General features: G+C 34.3%; 3 protein-coding genes across 6 annotated transcripts in view; 2 read left to right on the plus strand and 1 right to left on the minus strand.

Annotated features, from left to right (window-relative positions):
- LOC142349540 (endoplasmic reticulum resident protein 44-like) overlaps window positions 1-20295 on the minus strand; it is a 558035-nt gene that overhangs the window by 60891 nt on the left and 476849 nt on the right. The gene's annotated exons all lie outside the window — the stretch shown is intronic.
- On the plus strand, window positions 656-1222 carry LOC142349041 (uncharacterized). Its single transcript, XM_075400453.1, has one exon. It carries the CDS (start codon window positions 656-658, stop codon window positions 1220-1222), a length of 567 nt encoding a protein of 188 aa, XP_075256568.1.
- Window positions 13497-20295, plus strand: part of LOC142349685 (uncharacterized) — a 46328-nt gene continuing 39529 nt past the window's right edge. Inside the window, exons 1-2 of the mRNA XM_075401412.1 lie at window positions 13497-13537; window positions 19957-20203. Of these exons, the coding sequence (XP_075257527.1) occupies window positions 19969-20203 (235 nt within the window). The 5' untranslated portion in view covers window positions 13497-13537; window positions 19957-19968. The remainder of the gene's footprint in view (window positions 13538-19956; window positions 20204-20295) is intronic.

The raw sequence follows: 20295 nt of genomic DNA on the forward strand, positions 1-20295 counted from the left end.
CTCAAACAAAGACAACTGGCGACACGTACCAGGAAAAGTGAACCCGGCTGATCATCGTACCAGAGGTCTAGCTCCATGCGATCTTCAAAAATTGTGGATAACAGCACCTTCTTTCCTGATCAAACCTGAGAGCGAGTGGACATTCTCCGGTGACAAAACAACTCAAACATACGCCACTCAAGTTGATGTGAAGACCAGAGAAAAACCGTTGGTAGATCCAAACAGATTTTCAAATTGGCCTAGACTCCTTGGCACAATTAGAACAGTGTTTCGAGCAGTGCGCGTACTGAAGAAGTTGATCAAACGCGACGTACCTTGCAACTTGGACGACTTCGCGGCTGACGAAAACAAGGCTCGGAGCTTTCTCTTGAGGATATCTCAGTCCACACACTTCAAGGACACAGTTTCTCGACTTCAAAGTGGACTACCCCTAGACAGGAAGGACAGACTATTACCATTTACACCCTTTCTGGATAGCCACCGACCACTTAGGGTTGAGGGACGAATTCAAAAATCTGGATTGTCTTTTCAGAGCAAACATCCGGTGATACTCCACAGCAAGTGAAGAGTTGCCAAACTGCTTATTGAGAAAGCACATCACGGCTGCGGGCATCATGGAATTGAACATGTTCGTGAACATATCCAAGCAACGTTCATGATAGTTGGAATCCGCAGAGCTCTAAGAACTTTAGGGAAGTACTGCTCCATCTGCAGACGCTGGCGAGCAGACAATGTCAGACCGAAGAAGCCTCCTCTACCAAAATTTTGCTTTCCGGAGCACTCCAAACTCTACCCATTTGTGAATACTGGAATGGACATGTTCGGTCCCTTTCACATTGAAAAGTCCAGAACCCAAAGAGAACTCAATTATGTCTGCATGTTTACATGCTTGGACACACGAGCAGTACACTTGGAAGTTTGTGAGGACCTCTCTACTGACTGTCTACTAATGGCTATTCGAAGTTTTGTATCCAGACAAGGATACCCTGATGTCGTTGTTTCGGACAACGGGAAAAACTTTGTTGGAGCTAACCAGGCAATGAAACTCAATTTTCAGGAAAACTACAAACCAGACAACAGTTACATACGTCTCCAGCTGGCCCAACAGAACATCCAGTGGACGTTCAACCCACCTCTGGCACCGCACTTCGGAGGGGTTTGGGAACGACTTTTCCAGTCGGCTAACGAAGCCTACTTGTTGTCCTCGGAAGCCGCCGACTAAACTTTTCAGTTTTCCATACAGTCTTAGCGGAGGCAGAAGGAATTCTTAATTCACGCCCACTGACGCATGTTGGGAGCACTTTGACTGACGAGGAACCATTAACACCGAATCATTTCCTGATGAGAAGACGCCACTTCTGCCTAAAACCTCTGGCAAACAACAGAACCCGGTTTTCAGTTAAAGGCTTCAAGGAGTCACAGACCCTTTTGGACCACTATTGGTCTCGTCTTCTCAAAAAATTTGTACCGGAACTTAACAGACGGACAAAATGGCAGCAGGCCAACGCTGAGCTCAAGGAAGACGATGTTGTTTGGCTCTACAAAATTTTACACCCCGAGGAATTTGGCCCATTGGTCGGATCGCCAAAGCACATGTGAGTAGAGATGGAGTGGCAAGAAGCTTCGACATCAAGACCAGTACTGGCATGGTGCAACGTCCCGCAGTGAGATTGGGCAAGGTGTTTGAAACTGACAATGATTCTTCTTCTTCGTTGGCCGCGGAGGGTGAATGAATACTCCTTCAATCATGTCAAATTGATGCATAAAACTCACTTAAGCGGAAACTTTTGAGGCAGTAAATTTGAATTTCTGATGTCAATTATTTTGTTCTTTTCTGATAAATTTATTTGCTGAGTTTTGTTGTTGCTTGCCGGAGTGTAAACGGTCCGTAGCCGTTTAGCCCCCCAATCCTTCCCCTTGTTATTTAGTTCAAATTTGTTGAGTTCATGTTTATAATCGCTGTAAAAGTCATATCTTTAACTTTGATTTTTCATGACTTTCAATGCCAAACCTTTTTATTCATTATCATACATGAGTTTCATCGTGCCACACTTAACTTTGATAGTAAATGCGGGTATAAACCACACCTTTGTAAGCTATTATTTAACAAGCATACAAGCTTATAGAAGAACATACAGCAAAATAAACTCTTGAAAACCAGTCGTTGTCTCTGAAAGCGGATCAGACTAAAGAAAAGATAACATAACCGCAAATTAGTTTTTTTGCTTTGGGAATGACTGAGTAAAAAAATAATGCATTTTTTTAAAATCCTTGCACAGAGCATGCATGATTTAATGAAATGTTGATTTCAGGAAACAGTATCATTGATGCAATTCATGGGTATTGAATTGTTGATCTGAGGAGTTTGAATGCGCTAGTGATTAATTGGTCTTGCACATAATCGTGTGGCTGCAGTGCTGCTGCTATTTGTCGGCCGAAATTCTGGTTTTCGTTGATATCTGACTATAAAGAACCAATCACTCGGAGGTTTAATTGGTCACTCGGAGGTTTAATTGGTCACAGTGCAGAGAACGGAAAAATAAATCCAATTGATGAGGTTCATTTTCTTAGGACCGAATACGAAAGAAGTTGCTGTTCGTTTCACCAATTGTGTGTCTCTGCACCAGTGACGTCATCAAAAACGAGTCAATTTTAATACTGGAGGAATTTTGAAGCTAGAGTTCTTTGTTGCAAGTATACTTATCTCAGATTAGCTTTGACTGCTCTGTTCTTCAATGGCAGTTCGGAGGATACCAGTATTCCATGATGACTGGCTTTGGCTTCACCAGCTGCCAGTTTTCTCTTTCTTCCTTATTATTTACAGCCTTCTGTGATATAGTATACATCTACATTGATATTGTAGTGCAAAATTTTTTAATTTTAATTAATCTTTGATTTAGTTTATTTTCATCATTTTAGTTCTAATTTGTTCAAATCCTGTTTGAAGATCAAATCTTCCTCATTCATGCTTGTTAAATTTGTTTATCTAATTTTGTGAAATAATTGTCTGTTCATACTATCTAGTCATTCTGTTTGCCGCAACCTTCCAATTTTAGTTGTGACCAAATTGCTGATCACAATTCGATAGTTTTATTTAATTCATTCTCTTCGAATCTGAATTCAAGTTTAGTTGTTTCTTTTCAATCCGAATTTCGTTCCGCGAGTCACTCAATTTCACAACACCAGAATAAGCCTAATTTCGCTAAGCGAAATACTAGTTTATAAGTTAACGCTGAATTGGCAACGCTTATATCACTCTAAAGTGAAACTCAGAAAGACGGATATTCAAAGCACAAATTCAATAGTAAAATCGCTCCGCGAAATCACTAATAATTTTGGAGCAACAAGTATCTTAATTTCTCTCCGCAAATCAATTCAACTACAGTAAACAATTTCTGTACGACATGGCGCAGCCAGCTCGCAAATCCTGAAAAACCCCGCTTTCAATAGAGCCATTTTGTGAACGGCCTACGTCAGATCCTCCAATAGGTTGGGAGAAGTGGCGCATTCAAGTAAAACTGGCAATTCTTTTGAATTGGCCATCTAAAAGGCAACAGAGGATACTGAACGAGATCCACAAATCCGGAGTAATCAATTGAAGCTTCAATGGGAATTGAAATGCCAAAAAATAACGGAGGCAGGCGTTTTGTGTGGTGAACAACCATGGTCTCTATGCGACCAAAAGTGTGTTTCGCTCCTGTATCTCAGTATTGGAACGGAAGGAAGACGTCTTCTAACACAAAGATTTCCCCATGATAACATCTAAGATCTCACTACCCTCAAACTTTGGGAGATGATAGAAATAGCTTTCATACGACCCAGAAACATCTTTTTTGATCGCTACGTGTTCTTCTCAATAATTTCCTGATAAACTACTTCGTTGTTTATTTTTGTTGAGGGGAAAATGTGATATAGTATACATTGGGCCATTGATATTGTAGTGCAAAATCTCTTAATTTTACTTAATCTTTGATTTAGTTCATTTTCATCATTTTAGTTCTAATTTGTTCAAATCGTGTTTGAAGATCAAATCTTCCTCATTCATGCTTGCTAATTTTGTTTATCTAAACTTGTGAAATAATTGTCTGTTCATACGGTCTAGTCATTCTGTTTGCCGCAACTTTCCAATTTTAGTTGTGATCAAATTGCTGATCACAGTTTGATAGTTTTATTTAATTCATTCTCCTCGAATCTGAATTCAACTTTAGTTGTCTCTTTTCAATCCGAATTTCGTTCCGTGAGTCACTCGGTTTCACAATACCAGAAAAAGCCTAATTTCGCTAAGCAAAATACTAGTTTATAAGTTAACGCTGAATTGGCGACGCTAATATCACTCTAAAGTGAAACTCAGAAAGACGGATATTCAAAGCACAAATTTGATAGTAAAATCGCTGCGCGAAATCACTAATAATTTTGGAGCAGCAAGTATCTTAATTTCACTCAGCAAATCAATTCAACTACAGTAAACGATTTCTGTACGACACCGTCATTAGAAATGGATGTCCTGTCAAAGATGTGCATTTTGTACTCTCGGTCCTTGTGTAGATTCTTTGTTATATTATTTTCGAATCCACTGATGACCTCGTTCATGCGCAAAATTCCTGGTTCAGTTGAGTAGGAACCAGCAGAACCATAGGTATTTTAAGATTCAACCTCCCGGGCCGAGGTGTCAACGCTAAAAAACGCAAAATTATGTAAGATTGGCGTTGAATGCGTTGAATTTATGTAAGATCTACGCTTGAGCTTAGATCTTACATAAATTCAACATATTCAAGGCCAATCTTAAATAATTTTGCGTTGAATTTTGGCGTAGATCTTACATATTTAGCGTTGAATTTTAGCGTAGATCTTACATATTTAGCGTTGAATTTAGTGTAGATCTTACATATTTAGCGTTGAATTTAGCGTAGATCTTACACAAATTCAACGCATTCAACGCCAATCTTACATATTTAGCGTTGAATTTAGTGTAGATCTTACATATTTAGCGTTGAATTTAGCGTAGATCTTACATAAATTCAACGCATTCAACGCCAATCTTACATATTTTGCGTTGAAATTTGGCGTAGATATTACATATTTAGCGTTGAATTTTAGCGTAGATCTTACATATTTAGCGTTGAATTTAGCGTAGATCTTACATAAATTCAACGCATTCAACGCCAATCTTAAATAATTTTGCGTTGAATTTTGGCGTAGATCTTATATATTTAGCGTTGAATTTTAGCGTAGATCTTACATATTTAGCGTTGAATTTAGTGTAGATCTTACATATTTAGCGTTGAATTTAGTGTAGATCTTACATATTTAGCGTTGAATTTAGCGTAGATCTTACATAAATTCAACGCATTCAACGCCAATCTTACGTATTTTGCGTTGAAATTTGGCGTAGATCTTACATATTTAGCGTTGAATTTTAGCGTAGATCTTACATATTTAGCGTTGAATTTAGCGTAGATCTTACATAAATTCAAAGCATTCAACGCCAATCTTAAATAGTTTTGCGTTGAATTTTGGCGTAGATCTTACATATTTAGCGTTGAATTTTAGCGTAGATCTTACATATTTAGCGTTGAATTTAGTGTAGATCTTACATAATTAGCGTTGAATTTAGCGTAGATCTTACATAAATTCAACGCATTCAACGCCAATCTTACATATTTAGCGTTGAATTTAGTGTAGATCTTACATAAATTCAACGCATTCAACGCCAATCTTAAATAATTTTGCGTTGAATTTTGGCGTAGATCTTATATATTTAGCGTTGAATTTTAGCGTAGATCTTACATATTTAGCGTTGAATTTAGCGTAGATCTTACATAAATTCAACGCATTCAACGCCAATCTTAAATAATTTTGCGTTGAATTTTGGCGTAGATCTTATATATTTAGCGTTGAATTTTAGCGTAGATCTTACATATTTAGCGTTGAATTTAGTGTAGATCTTACATATTTAGCGTTGAATTTAGTGTAGATCTTACATATTTAGCGTTGAATTTAGCGTAGATCTTACATAAATTCAACGCATTCAACGCCAATCTTACGTATTTTGCGTTGAAATTTGGCGTAGATCTTACATATTTAGCGTTGAATTTTAGCGTAGATCTTACATATTTAGCGTTGAATTTAGCGTAGATCTTACATAAATTCAAAGCATTCAACGCCAATCTTAAATAGTTTTGCGTTGAATTTTGGCGTAGATCTTACATATTTAGCGTTGAATTTTAGCGTAGATCTTACATATTTAGCGTTGAATTTAGTGTAGATCTTACATAATTAGCGTTGAATTTAGCGTAGATCTTACATAAATTCAACGCATTCAACGCCAATCTTACATATTTTGCGTTGAAATTTGGTGTAGATCTTACAAATTTAGCGTTGAATTTTAGCGTAGATCTTACATATTAAGTGTTCAATTTTAGCGTAGATCTTACATATTCAGCGTTGAATTTAGCGTAGATCTTACATAAATTGAACGCATTCAACGCCAATCTTACATATTTTGCGTTGAAATTTGGCGTAGATCTTACATATTTAGCGTTGAATTTTAGCGTAGATCTTACATATTTAGCGTTGAATTTATCGTAGATCTTACATAAATTCAACGCATTCAACGCCAATCTTACATATTTTGCGTTGAAATTTGGCGTAGATCTTACATATTTAGCGTTGAATTTTAGCGTAGATCTTGTATATTTTGCGTTGAATTTAGCGTAGATCTTACATAAATTCAACGCATTCAACGCCAATCTTACATATTTTGCGTTGAAATTTGGCGTAGATCTTACATATTTAGCGTTGAGTTTTAGCTTAGATCTTACATAAATTCAACGCATTCAACGCCAATCTTACGTATTTTGCGTTGAAATTTGGCGTAGATCTTACATATTTAGCGTTGAATTTTAGCGTAGATCTTACATATTTAGCCTTGAATTTAGCGTAGATCTTACATAAATTCAACGCATTCAACGCCAATCTTACGTATTTTGCGTTGAAATTTGGCGTAGATCTTACATATTTAGCGTTGAATTTTAGCGTAGATCTTACATATTTAGCGTTGAATTTAGCGTAGATCTTACATAAATTCAAAGCATTCAACGCCAATCTTAAATAGTTTTGCGTTGAATTTTGGAGTAGATCTTACATATTTAGCGTTGAATTTTAGCGTAGATCTTACATATTTAGCAATGAATTTAGTGTAGATCTTACATAATTAGCGTTGAATTTAGCGTAGATCTTACATAAATTCAACGCATTCAACGCCAATCTTACATATTTTGCGTTGAAATTTGGTGTAGATCTTACAAATTTAGCGTTGAATTTTAGCGTAGATCTTACATATTAAGCGTTCAATTTTAGCGTAGATCTTACATATTTAGCGTTGAATTTAGCGTAGATCTTACATAAATTCAACGCATTCAACGCCAATCTTACATATTTTGCGTTGAAACTTGGCGTAGATCTTACATATTTAGCGTTGAATTTTAGCGTAGATCTTACATATTTAGCGTTGAATTTAGCGTAGATCTTACATAAATTCAACGCATTCAACGCCAATCTTACATATTTTGCGTTGAAATTTGGCGTAGATCTTACATATTTAGCGTTGAATTTTAGCGTAGATCTTGTATATTTTGCGTTGAATTTAGCGTAGATCTTACATAAATTCAACGCATTCAACGCCAATCTTACATATTTTGCGTTGAATTTCAGCGTAGATCTTACATATTTAGCGTTGAATTTAGAGTAGATCTTACATAAAATCAACGCATTCAACGCCAATTTTATATAAATTTGCGTTAAATTTTAGCGTAGATCTTACATATTAAGCGTTGAATTTTAGCGTAGATCTTACATAAATTCAACGCACTCAACGCCAATCTTACATATTTTGCGTTGAAATTCGGCGTAGATCTTACATATTTAGCGTTGAATTTTAGCTTAGATCTTACATAACTTCAACGCACTCAACGCCAATCTTACATATTTTGCGTTGAAATTTGGCGTAGATTTTACACATTTAGCGTTGAATTGTAGCGTAGATCTTACATATTTAGCGTTGAATTTAGCATAGATCTTACATAAAATCAACGCTTTCAAGACCAACCTTACATATTTTGCGTACAATTTTGGCGTAGATCTTACAAACTTAATGTTGAATTTTTTGAATTCCATTTCAGGTCACTTTATGATTTCAAAAGCTTTAAATTTTTTTTTCTTCAAAAAGTCAAATTTTTCACTGTTTCGACTCCTATATTTCACAGGTGAGAAAAGCGATGTCAGCAAAAAACCATTTTTTAGTTCTCTTTTATAGTGCAAAATCCGTTTGATACCATTTTACGATTTCAAAACTTTTCTCGAAAAATCTATTTTTTTCACTGTTTCAAACCCTATGCTGCAAAGGTGAGAGACGTGAAGTCAGAGAAAAATCATTTTTTAGTGCTCTTTTATAGTGCAAAATGCAATTGAGACCATTTTACGATTTCAAATTTTTCAAGTTTTTTTTTCAAAAAGTTAATTTTTTAACTGTTTCGACCCTATATTGCACAGGTGAGAAAAATCACTTCTTAGTGCTCTTTTATAGTGCAAAATCCGTTTCAGATCATTTTACGATTTCAAAATTTTTCAGGTTTTTTTTCGAGAAACTATTTTTTTCACTATTTCCAACCCTATACTCCAAAGGTGATTAACAAGAAGTCAGAAAAAATTTTTTTTAGTGCTCTTTTATAGTTCAAAATCCAATTCAGACCATTTGATGATTTCAAATTTTTCAAGTTTTTTTTGAAAAAATAATTTTTGTACTGTTTCGACCCCTATACTGCACAATTGAGAAAAATGAAGTCAGCAAAAGATAACCATTTGCTCTCTTACGGTGCAAAAACCATTTCAGACCATTTTATGAATTAGAATTTTTTTCAAAAGTTATAAAAATTTTTAAATTTTTCCCAGAACTTCTCACATGATAAATGCGTTGAATACGTTGAAATTATGTAAGATTTCGGCTAAATTCAACGAACAATATGTAAGATCTAGGCTAAATTCGACGAAACATATGCAAGTTCTGCGCTAAATTCAATGCAAAATATGTAAGATCTACGCTAAAATCAACGCAAAATATTTAAGATCTACGCTAAATTCAACGCAAAATATGTAAGATCTACGCTTTCTAAGGATTGCGGCTCTTAAGGAAACCAAGGTACGGTGGCGCAATGGTAGAAGAGGCGACAAGTAAACAGGAGGTCAGTGGTTCGAGTCCCATACCGAGAGTTCTACGCGTTGATTTTTTGTAAGATCAACGCTAATTTCAACGCAAAAATATGTAAGATCTACGCTAAATTCAACGCTAATTATGTAAGATCTACGCTAAATTCTACGCTAAATATGTAAGATCTACGCTAAATTCAACGCTAAATATGTAAGATCAGCGGCAACTAGCGTTGACAAGTTGGAAAATTCCCCGCCATTTCTCACATAATTTTGCGTTGAATGCGTTGAATTTTTGTCTTAAATTCAACGCATTCAACGCAAAATTATGTAAGAAAATTGCGGTGAATTTTCCGACTTGTCAACGCTAGTTGCCGCTGATCTTACATAATTTTGGCCAAATTCCTCGGCCCGGGCTTGAAAAATTTTACTTTTCGCTTTTGCCTTTGTTATGTTAGACTGCTCAGCCATTCAATCACATTCGTCGGATGTGTTAGTACGAACTTGTGGATGGCGTGGTGAATGCTGAATTTTCGTCACTTTTTGTTGTCACTCAGCTCCCACTTTCAACTTCAATTGTTGCCTGAGCTGTTTGGCATGATTCTGGCTTTATTTGGCATCGTTTCGGGTTGCCAAAGCGGTTTCTGACTGGGGTTGAAAGCTGAGGAGATCAACTTGGTATTGAAACCTACTGCAGTATGAGTTTTTAATGTCACTACATATCCAAAAGTCTCCTGAGCTTCATTTTAAATCTGTTTTCAAAATTCTGGATAAAGAACGTTTGATTTGTTACAAGTTTGTTTGTTTTTGTTATGAACCGTTATTAGTGGTTTGATCGTCCTTGTTTTTTGAAAATCTGATTGAATGCTCTGTTTTTCAAGGTTTTTTATACGTTGGGCATTCAGTGGTGAGTTTTTATCTGATTTTGATTGTAAAAACGTTCTAACTTGGTGGGGATACGCATTAAATATTTAAGTTTTGTGGTTGAAGGAAGAAATCTTTTTACATGGCGAGTCTGCCTCTGAAATATAGTAAACTGGAAGTCTTCAGTGTTTTTATTTAAATCCTAGAAAGCTTATAAAAACCCTGAAAAGTTTTAATTTCTCCGCAATTCCCAAGTTAAGATCGTTTTATCTGAACTTGAACCTGCTTTCTATCACTCGAAATTTAAGAAAATTTATCGTAAAAGATCTTTAAAATTTCTTTCAAAAGTGTCGTAAAAATACTTATAAGATTATGCGTCGCCTGACAAAGACTCTGCAAGACAGATAAACAGGTCTGACACAATAACTATTTTATTAGGTCTGATAAGATCTCGCACGATAAAAGTTCACTTTTGCCAGCTCCTACAAAATTAAAATTCTGCCTTATAAGGCCCTTCACGACAAAAATTTCGCCTGACAAAAATGTTTATCGTGTGAGATCTTATAAGAATCTTATAAGAAGATAAACATTCGGAAATTTGTGACTCGTCTTTTTGATAAGGTTTTTTAACAGAGCTCATTTAATAAAAACTCTTTAAGTAAGTCATTCAAAGTTGCTTTCAACCAGAAGCCAAAAGCTACAGCATAGAACACTTTAGTCTCAGAGCCACAAAGAGAAAATTATCTCATATTTACCATCAAAAGAACATTTTTTGTTCTATAATTGGCTAGTTGACCCATTATTTTTTTAAATTTCAAATAAACTTGACAACGTTATACACCATTTTTGAAACCATTAAAACATGTCTTATCAATATTACACGATACAAATTTTGCCCTCCTAGAAGTTTTATCGTGTAAGAACTGCAAGATATAATGAGATCTTATAATATAATGATTATGCAAAAGTGAATTATTATATTATAAGATCTGATAAGAGTCTTATCAGTTCTTACACGATTAAAGTTCTTTTAGAGCAGAATGTTTTATCGTGTAAGATCAGATAAGATCTTACACGATAAAAATTTTTGATCTGCCTGTTATCAGATCTTACACGATATAAATTCCAGAATCACTGGGGTCTATACATATGTTTGACTACACCCGTCGGTTGGTTAGTTTGTGCTTTGGTTCAGAACAGAACCTGCAGAGATTCGACATCTGCAGAGAATACAAACTTGAACGATACAAATTGTGACTCGTCGTGGACAACTGCTATGGAATACCCATGTCTAGGTACAAACTTATGAAAAGACAATGCTCGACCAAAATGTACTATGAAAAGACCATGCTCGACTCATTTGAGCTATGAAAAGAATTTAGCTGGACTCTAAGACAATCTGGACTTCAGCTCAACTCAAATTTTTCGCAAAAGGCTTCAACGGGACCCAAAATTTTGCAAAAGACTTTGGCTCGACCCAAAATTTGGACTGGACTTAAGCTCAACACAATGTTCGCTTACCAAGTTGAGTTAAAATCTTTTCATGGGTCCATCATTAGTCGTTCCAAAAGTCTGTGTTTTTCCCATCCTCATTTTACGTGCAATAATGCATATAACTGAGTCAGTATTTATACTCCTTCACCTTTTACAATTCAAAGGAACCACAAATTCTTCAGAAAACTGCATTAGTTTTTAAAAAAGATAGCTCATAATTTTGGAAGGGAAAACCAACTGAATAACGCCGAAATTTTGTCATGGCTAATGGGACTAGGACCGATACACTTAAGCTAGCTGGTTTCATTGAATCAAGTAATGTGGTAATATGCTCAAGCTGCTATAACTCTTTATCTTAAGATTTGATCAGTTACCTAAAGCTTAGTATACCGTTCCTGACTTCCTAAAGTTAAGGGTAGTTATAAAATGAATGATTTACCGTTATATAAACACCAGATATTTGAGAATTTTTATCGCGTAAGCTGTTACAAACTTCTTACAAAAGTGTCTTACAAATACTTATAAGATTATGCGTCGCCTGACTAAGACTTTGTAAGACAATTTATCAAGTTTAACTCCATTTAAAAAAAAGGTCTGATAAGATCTTACACGATAAAAGTTCAATCTTGCCAGATCCTACAAAATAAAAATTCTGCCTTATAAGGTCCTACACGATAAAAATTCTCAATTACAAAAAATGTCTAGCGTGTAAGATCTTTCATTAAGCTTATAAGATCCTGTAAGATACACATCCGGAAAGCTATGACTCAATTTTTTGAATTTTATCAGATCTTATACGACTAAAATTCTTAAAGTACGGCATGTTCCTCAAGCTGAAGACAATTCAGAGCTGCTTTCAAGCAGTAGCGAAAAAACTACAGCCAGCAACACTTAAGGGTCAGAGCAACACATAAAAATTGATCTGATTTTGTCTTTTGAGACTTATAAGATATAGTAAAAAATTCTTTTCCAGTGTCAGGGACTTTTTCTAATCTGGTGATTATCAAACTAGGATGATTTTTTTCAATTAGCTAAATAATTGTGGACTGCTATGTTGAGCCATAATACCTAGATGAGACTAAATAAAACCGCCGCAGAAACCGACTCAACAAGCATTTTTTGTATAGTTGTTTGTTTCAATTGGTTAGTTGATCGATTATTTCTCACCTTCATAGGAAGTTGACTACTTTATACGGCAAAGTCGAAACCATTAAGACAGGCCCTATCAGATCTTACAAGATAAAAATTCTGCCCTGCGTGAATGTTTATCGTGTAAAATCTGATAAGATACTTATCAGATCTTATAAGATAGCAATTCAGCAAAATTAAATTATTATCTTATAATATCTGATCCTACTTTTCCTATCAGTTTCTTATCAGAACTTACCCAAAGAAAGTTTATGTAAGGCAAAATTTTTATCGTGTGAGAATAGATGAGATCTTATACGATGAATGTTTTGATCAGCATCTCATCAGATCTTACACGATAAAAATTCAAGAATCACTGGGGAAACCCATTTATTTTCAATTTTGTACAACTGTTCGTTGGAGAGCTTTTCCGCGAAACGCGAACACCACTTCTCCCTTGCCACATTTCATAACTTGGTTTCATTTGATATTCAACGCGCATATGAACAGAGGCGCTGGAAAATTTTCGTATTCGAACAGATATTCATTGGGTATAATCATTTTTTTTCAGATAGCAAGGAAAGAGAAAAATTAAAAGCTCGAAGAAAAGTAAGCACTTTAAAGTAAACTTTTTGTTTAATCAAATAAATTTCCCTGCAAACATTACAATTGATTATATTATTATAGCCTAATGCAATTTTATTCAATACAGACGCAGTATCTAAAGTTGTCGGTTTCCACTTTCACCGTTTTGCTCATTGATTTTTGATTGAAAACTCACAAACAATATATTCAAAACAAATCAAGTTGCTCAGCATTCGAAAACATTCACCACAATAACAGCACGGTAAGCTTTTTCATCGGGAATTTATATTTATTGCCAGAAAGGTTTGAATTTCCTGGAGAAATATGTCAACAGCAAAAAGTTTTAAAAAATGCATAGTTTTAATGCTAAATTTCAATCAAACGCTGTATAGGAAGACTATTTTTTATGTGTTATTAGTATTCCAAATCGCAAATGCGACTTTGAGGTTAAAACTCATTTTTGATTGTGACTAACTTTAGAAAAACAGACCAAACAGGCTCTAGGCCAGACCGTTGTTCAGACCAATATAATTCTGATTGCCTGATGTACGTTGGGTTTTGCTGTTTGGGTTGTTTCAAGTGTTTGTACTTAGAATGATTTTCGTTTGCACATTTTGTCTCTTACAAGGGCAATACATTTTGAGTGTATATAGTGCACGAAAGAAATTAAGTATGCATAATATATCTGATTTGTAAACTTTAAGCGACTGATTATATAAAATTAACTTACTTTTCTTTTCAAAACTGAGATTTTCTGAGTATTAGGTGCAAAGGATTTTTTCTAAGAAGAGAATAAACCCAGAAGGGATTGTTTTTCAATTGAATTTCAAACAAGATATAGTAAGCATTTTTTTAGATAGTTCAAAAAATCATTATTTAGGTTCAGCAAATTTCAAATTTTAGGTAGTTGGAAAAATTTTGCACAACACTTTTTTTCAGTGAGATACAAAAGAAAAAAGTGAAGAATTGAGAAGAATCTCTGCAGAACTTAAAAAATTTTATCATGAAATTGAAAGCAGGAGATGCTTCAAAAAAACGTTAGCCCAACGGCGCGAACGTTAAGGTCGGCACGTGGTAAAAAGTCAATCCTTTCCAAAAAAATGCAAAAGTTTAAATATTTTTTTCCGCCACAACCTCAAATCTGTTGAGTGGACCGCAGAATCATATTAAAACTTGCTTTTTTGCTGTAATAAACATAAACTTTTCCCTATAATAATGCAAAAATTATAGCGTGAAGTTTTACATGATTTGTCTTACTTAAACGCAAAAATATTTTTAGAAACCAAATGAATTAAAATTTGATATGAACAAAAAAACCGAAACTATGTTCAACAAAAATTCAAAAGGTATAATCCCTTTTGCCAATGGTCTGCTAATGGAAGAAAACGAGCACAAAAGTACAACTTTTTTCCCTGAAACACACGCCGAATAGAAATCAGAGAACAATTCATACTATCAAAAGAGACTTTTTGTGGATGACCGGACTGCCTAAAACTATTTTTTGGGAATTAATAGTTTCAGGAAAAACTTCGAGACAGAGCATTTAAAAAAAATTAGAGAACAAAAAATAAAAGAGACATGGGCAGTCGAATCAGTAAAATTGGCGAAAATAGAAAATCAAAAAACAGCAGCTTAAAAACAACTGATCAGATCTGGAATTCTAGTTAAACTGCTGCGAAAAAATGGTTTTTTATTAAAATGAGTATGCAAACAGTAGAAATTATCGGTAAAACTTAACACAAGCTTGATTTCTAAATGGATTGCAAAACAAGTAGCAATCAGACACCTACTGAGAAATGAACGAAACAAGTAGAAAAAGGGAGGCATAGGGGTATTAAAACGGAAAACATTAATGGTAAATTCATTTATTTTTTTCGAACAAAACAGTAAAATATATTAATTGCTATGTCCAGATAAAAAGTAACTACAGACCAAACCAAAGAAAATGTAGACTAGTAGCACAACACCTGAAATAGAGAAACAAAATTGATATTTACAAAACAAATCTGTAAAAATAAGTGGAAAAAGAAGCCGATTATCAACCATGAAAATGAATAAACCGTTAAAAGAGCTGTAGACGCAGCCTATAATTAAAGAAAGATAAAGTAGAAAGAAAAAGCTCAATTGCATGTATTGAAGAAAAAATAGCCCCAATTTTTTATTAAAATTTTCTTTTTTTAAAAAAAGAGGTGTTTTCACTCAATATTTTGTTCATAGACCTCAACACCTCAACCATTGATTCGACAAAATCTATTTGTATCCAAAAACTGACAAACTCTGTATTTTCACATTGATTGGAGTTAATAAACATTTGGCATTAGACGTACAGAGAAATTTTTTTACTGCTTACACGGATTACAAGACAGGCCGGTTCATTGCAAGAAAAAATACCCAGTGCATCGAATCCCGGAAACCCTGCCGGAAAACCCGGGAATCTTAGTTTTTCCCGGTTAACTTGTCGGGAAACCCGGGAATCTTAGTTGTTACCAGTTATCTTGTCGGGAAACCCGGGAATCTTAGTTGTTACCAGTTATCTTGTCGGGAAACCCGGGAATCTTATTTTTTCCCGGTTGTCTTGTCGGGAAACCCGGGAATCTTAGTTATTACCAGTTATCTTGTCGGGAAACCCGGGAATCTTAGTTGTTACCAGTTATCTTGTCGGGAAACCCGGGAAACAAAATTTTGTCCGATTAAACTTGCAGGAAATCTCGGGAATCTTGAGTTTATTGGGAAAGTTAGCGGGAAACACAGGAATCTTATTTTTTGGTAGGATAACTTATCGAGAAGCCGGGAAGTTTGAGTATTTAAGTAAACATAGCGGAAAGCACGGCAGAAGCACGGAATGACTATGTTATTTTTTTAAACATAAAGTGAAAACAAGTGTGAAAGGCCAAAGACTACTGATTTTACTGGACTGCTTGTAAAACAAAAACTGTAACAGAAACTTGTATACCAGAGACTAGTCGAAGAAAATAATTCCACAGACTGTCATTAGACAGCATCATTTGTTTAGAAACACGCACACGACAATGCTACCTTCATATAATTTTTAAAAATGTATGCTAGGAATGACATTAGGGAGTTGTTGATGTCATAAACAAACTATAGACAAAACAGGCTGTGGATCATAGATAGCGAAAATGAAACTATTGAAACCTAGAATTAACTGAAATCAGCGTTAGACCAAAATTGATAAAACTCTAAATGCAATTCTCACGCTAAAATTGCCAAAATACTGAAACACCTGATTGAGATCTCTTCTTGGAAAATTTTATTAAGCGCGAAATTTTATTACAAACCAAATTAATAATACCAGAATCTCAGGAAATTTTTGGAGAAACCCGCAATAAAATGTATTAAGAGTAGTTGGTATGAGAACCATTACAGAAAATCAAAGACGAAATCAGAAGGAAAGATACCGTAAAAGCAAAAAAAATAAGACCAGAATTTTCGGCGTTTAATACTTCAGGCGCCTATTTACTCGGCTGAAAATTTACCGTTAAGCCGGATCAAAAAGCACAAACAATAGACACGACCAAAACCCGTCAATTGAAAACTAAGCGATGTTATATCAGGCGTGTATAAACTTTACACGAGCAGGCTTGGTAACGTGCGTTCGCTCATAAAGTTCCGACCCCGCTCAACCACGTTTTTGATTTAATTGTCCACCAAATGAGGAAGAGTTAGAAAACTTTCAAAAAATGACTTAATGTTCAAAGTTAATTGGTGTATCCATTTATTAATCATTTTAAGCTTAAACTACAATACAAAACAAATAATAATGCATTAAAGAGCCAATGATACCTGCCATTAAGGAGAGTAAGATATAACAAAACGATAAAATCAAACAAACAGCAAGCATTAATTTGACCAATGCTCTATGTCTTCATTTTTTTAAAAATCAATGAAAAGTCAAAATTTGATCTGATAAAAACTAAACTAAAAATAATAACTGAAATTTTAACGGTAAAGAAATTTGACCTGACCTTATTCAAAATAATTAACGAGTAGAGAGGAAACAAAAGGACAAAGATCGAAAAAACGTTCGAAAAACAATTAAATCAAGGTCGTGAAAGCAGTTAATATCAACTGACATTAGGGAGTTGTTGATATCATAAAAAAATCATAAACAAAACAGGCTGTGGATCATAAATAGCAAAAAGAAAACTATTCAAACCTAAAATTAACTGAAATTAGCATTAGACCAAAATTGATAACACTTCATATGCAATTCTCAAGCTGAAACCTGCCATTATGGAGAGTAATAGACAAGTTAAAAAAGAAACAAAAACAACAAGCATTACTTACGACCAAAAATCAATGTCCATCCATTTTTTCTTAAACAAACTGAATGATAAAGTCAAAATCGCATCAGAAAAAAGTAAGCTAAACCAAGTGACTTGTATTTCACCAGAAAAGATATGGGATTTGTCATTACTGTGAATAATTAACAAGTAGACAGAAAAAAACGGGGCAAAATACGTTTTGAAAACAATTATATTCAAAGCCTTGAAACCAATTAGCTATCAACTGATATCATTCATTATCTTTGCTTGTACATTCACACTGCAACGAAAAGACCAATATCAGCCAAAAATTACAAATTTTTTTCAATTTTTCGAGGAAACAGTTTCGACATAAGACATCGAAATCTATTCACTAATAATATTTAGTATAATCAATTGCGCCTCATATCAGCGCCCTTAACGAGGTATTTGACATGTCAATAATGAGCTAAAATATTGATGATTGGACACGACAGCATCAAAAATTGGATAAAGTCGAAAAAATAAAAAAGGAACAAAAAACCTAAAATATAAACAAAAAACCATTATTTAAATATAAAACAGGAATGAAAAATACATCACTGTTCTATTGAAAAATGAAAGCGACCTCTTTCGTGAACGGGCTACGACAAAAGTTTGCAATGGCAAATCTCATAAAACTTTTTTTTAAACCGTACGAAATAATAGCATAAGCTTCCAGCTGAAATATGGCCAACTGTTTTATTTGGAACTACCTATGTAGTTAACTGTACATGTCATTAGTGAGACTAAGTCAAAAATGTACACTTTAACAATGAATAGAGTCAGAATTCAAAATATGACGAACAGTTTTATGCAAAACGTTTTGAAAACAAAAATCCCCAATTTCTTGCTGAAATAATTATTTATCTCCCTTGGCATCACTTCATACGTAAATATGAACTGCCAATAATCGACATTTGATTTGAAACTCCTCTAGTTTTCAATTAACTTTAAAAACATTAGTGTTCCGAAAAAAGTCTTTCGAAACACGTTATAAAAAGTGTTTCGAAAAACATATAAATGGCCCCATTTCAATGCATTTCCTCTTTGAACTATGAAATTGCAAAACCAGACAAAAACTGGTCCTGCTATTACTGCTTCCAAAAGTTCATTATATCAAATTTAATATAAAAGATTATGAATGTTGGAAGCTTTTAGAACTATGTTAGCAAAATCCATTACGTGTCAACTGAGGGCGTCAGATAGTTTTTTAAATAGTTTTTTCGACACCGAATTATACATTTGATTGACTACACTCAGTCATAAGTCTACAAAAATATTATCAAATGCTCGCAAAACTCAACAATTAGGTAAAAATTTTTGAAAACAATATGTCGGAGCCATAAGAACCAAGAGCTTTACTCATAAAGCGCAATTTTGTTTCAATGGACCTTATTGGATCATAAAAAAACCTCTTGATAATTAAACCTTTAAATGAAAAAAAAACTTTTTTTTTTACTGTGATGAAAAAATGCAATTTTTTTTTTTGAAATATGACAAACCCAGAAGTCAATCAGAAACCTTTTTCATTGCAAAAATTATCAATGAGACCTGTGGCGCGGGCTCATTTGTACTAAAAAAATCCCTAAGAGATTTTTTGCAAACAAAAATATTAATATATTAAAAGTAAACTAAACATTTTTTTATAGTTATTGGTTTAATAATCGAAAGATTGCATAAAATTTTTTTTCCAGAAAACTTTCCTAGGATCCGGATGTTCAATTGGCCCATATCTGGAGGTAGGCTGTTTCGGCAAATGTTATGTCAGGACTACCAGTGAAGCTGGAATGAGTGGGCGAAATAACCATTTTTGATGCAATTTTTTATTTAAAAAAAGAGAAAAACGAATGATGGGTTTCCAAAAATTTAGCTGAAAATTTTTGCAAAACAGGTGGTTAAAACAATTCACCAACTCTTTTCTTTCTCTAAACGTAAAACCATTAGACTATCGTTATCATTTAAAATCATTTTATAGCAAAAATTGAATGAAATTTAAGCAAAATTACGAAAAATGTGAGCAAAAGAACTGAAGTTAGGCTAACGTTCACAAATCTTCAAACGTCCGTAACTCCTCGGAAAAAGCGAAATTCAAAAAAAATTTAATTTGGACAAAATTTTTAATGATACCACACACAATCCTGTAAGATGAATATATCGATCGGCGACTGAAGTTGACTGAAGAAAAAAAACAGTTGAGTATATAGTTCCTCCCCACACTTAAGTGGGTCGGAACAACATTATATTGTTGATACTGTGCGTTTCTATTAATAAAAGTGACATGATTTAATAAAAAAGCTTACCTTGTCTTCTCTGAAACGTGCATTTATTTCCCATTTTGCGGACATAGGGTGTGAAATTACTAAAACTTTTTCAGTTCAGATCTGATATGGCGGTGAGAAAAAACGAGAGCAAACGCAATGTTTCAAAGAAGAGCTCTGTCTCAAGCAGTGTTAAAATAAATCAGTCAACATCAGGTGATGAAGAGCTACCCGTAATTCCAGATGTCATCGCGTCATCCAGAAGATCTGGAAATTTTACGAAGATATTGATCCTATTGATCGTATGTGTGCTTGTGGTTAATCAGGTCTTTATTTTCAAAATGTGGAGAAACCGTGGTGTTGGTAAGTGCATTACCCGTGACAATAAAATTGGAATATTTTGACTAATTGAAAAATTGTATCGGTTTTGTTTGTATATAGAAGTTACATGCCAA

This window comes from Convolutriloba macropyga, chromosome 11, assembly GCF_964194025.1.
Source record: "Convolutriloba macropyga chromosome 11, txConMacr16.3, whole genome shotgun sequence".
NCBI lineage: Eukaryota > Metazoa > Xenacoelomorpha > Acoela > Convolutidae > Convolutriloba > Convolutriloba macropyga.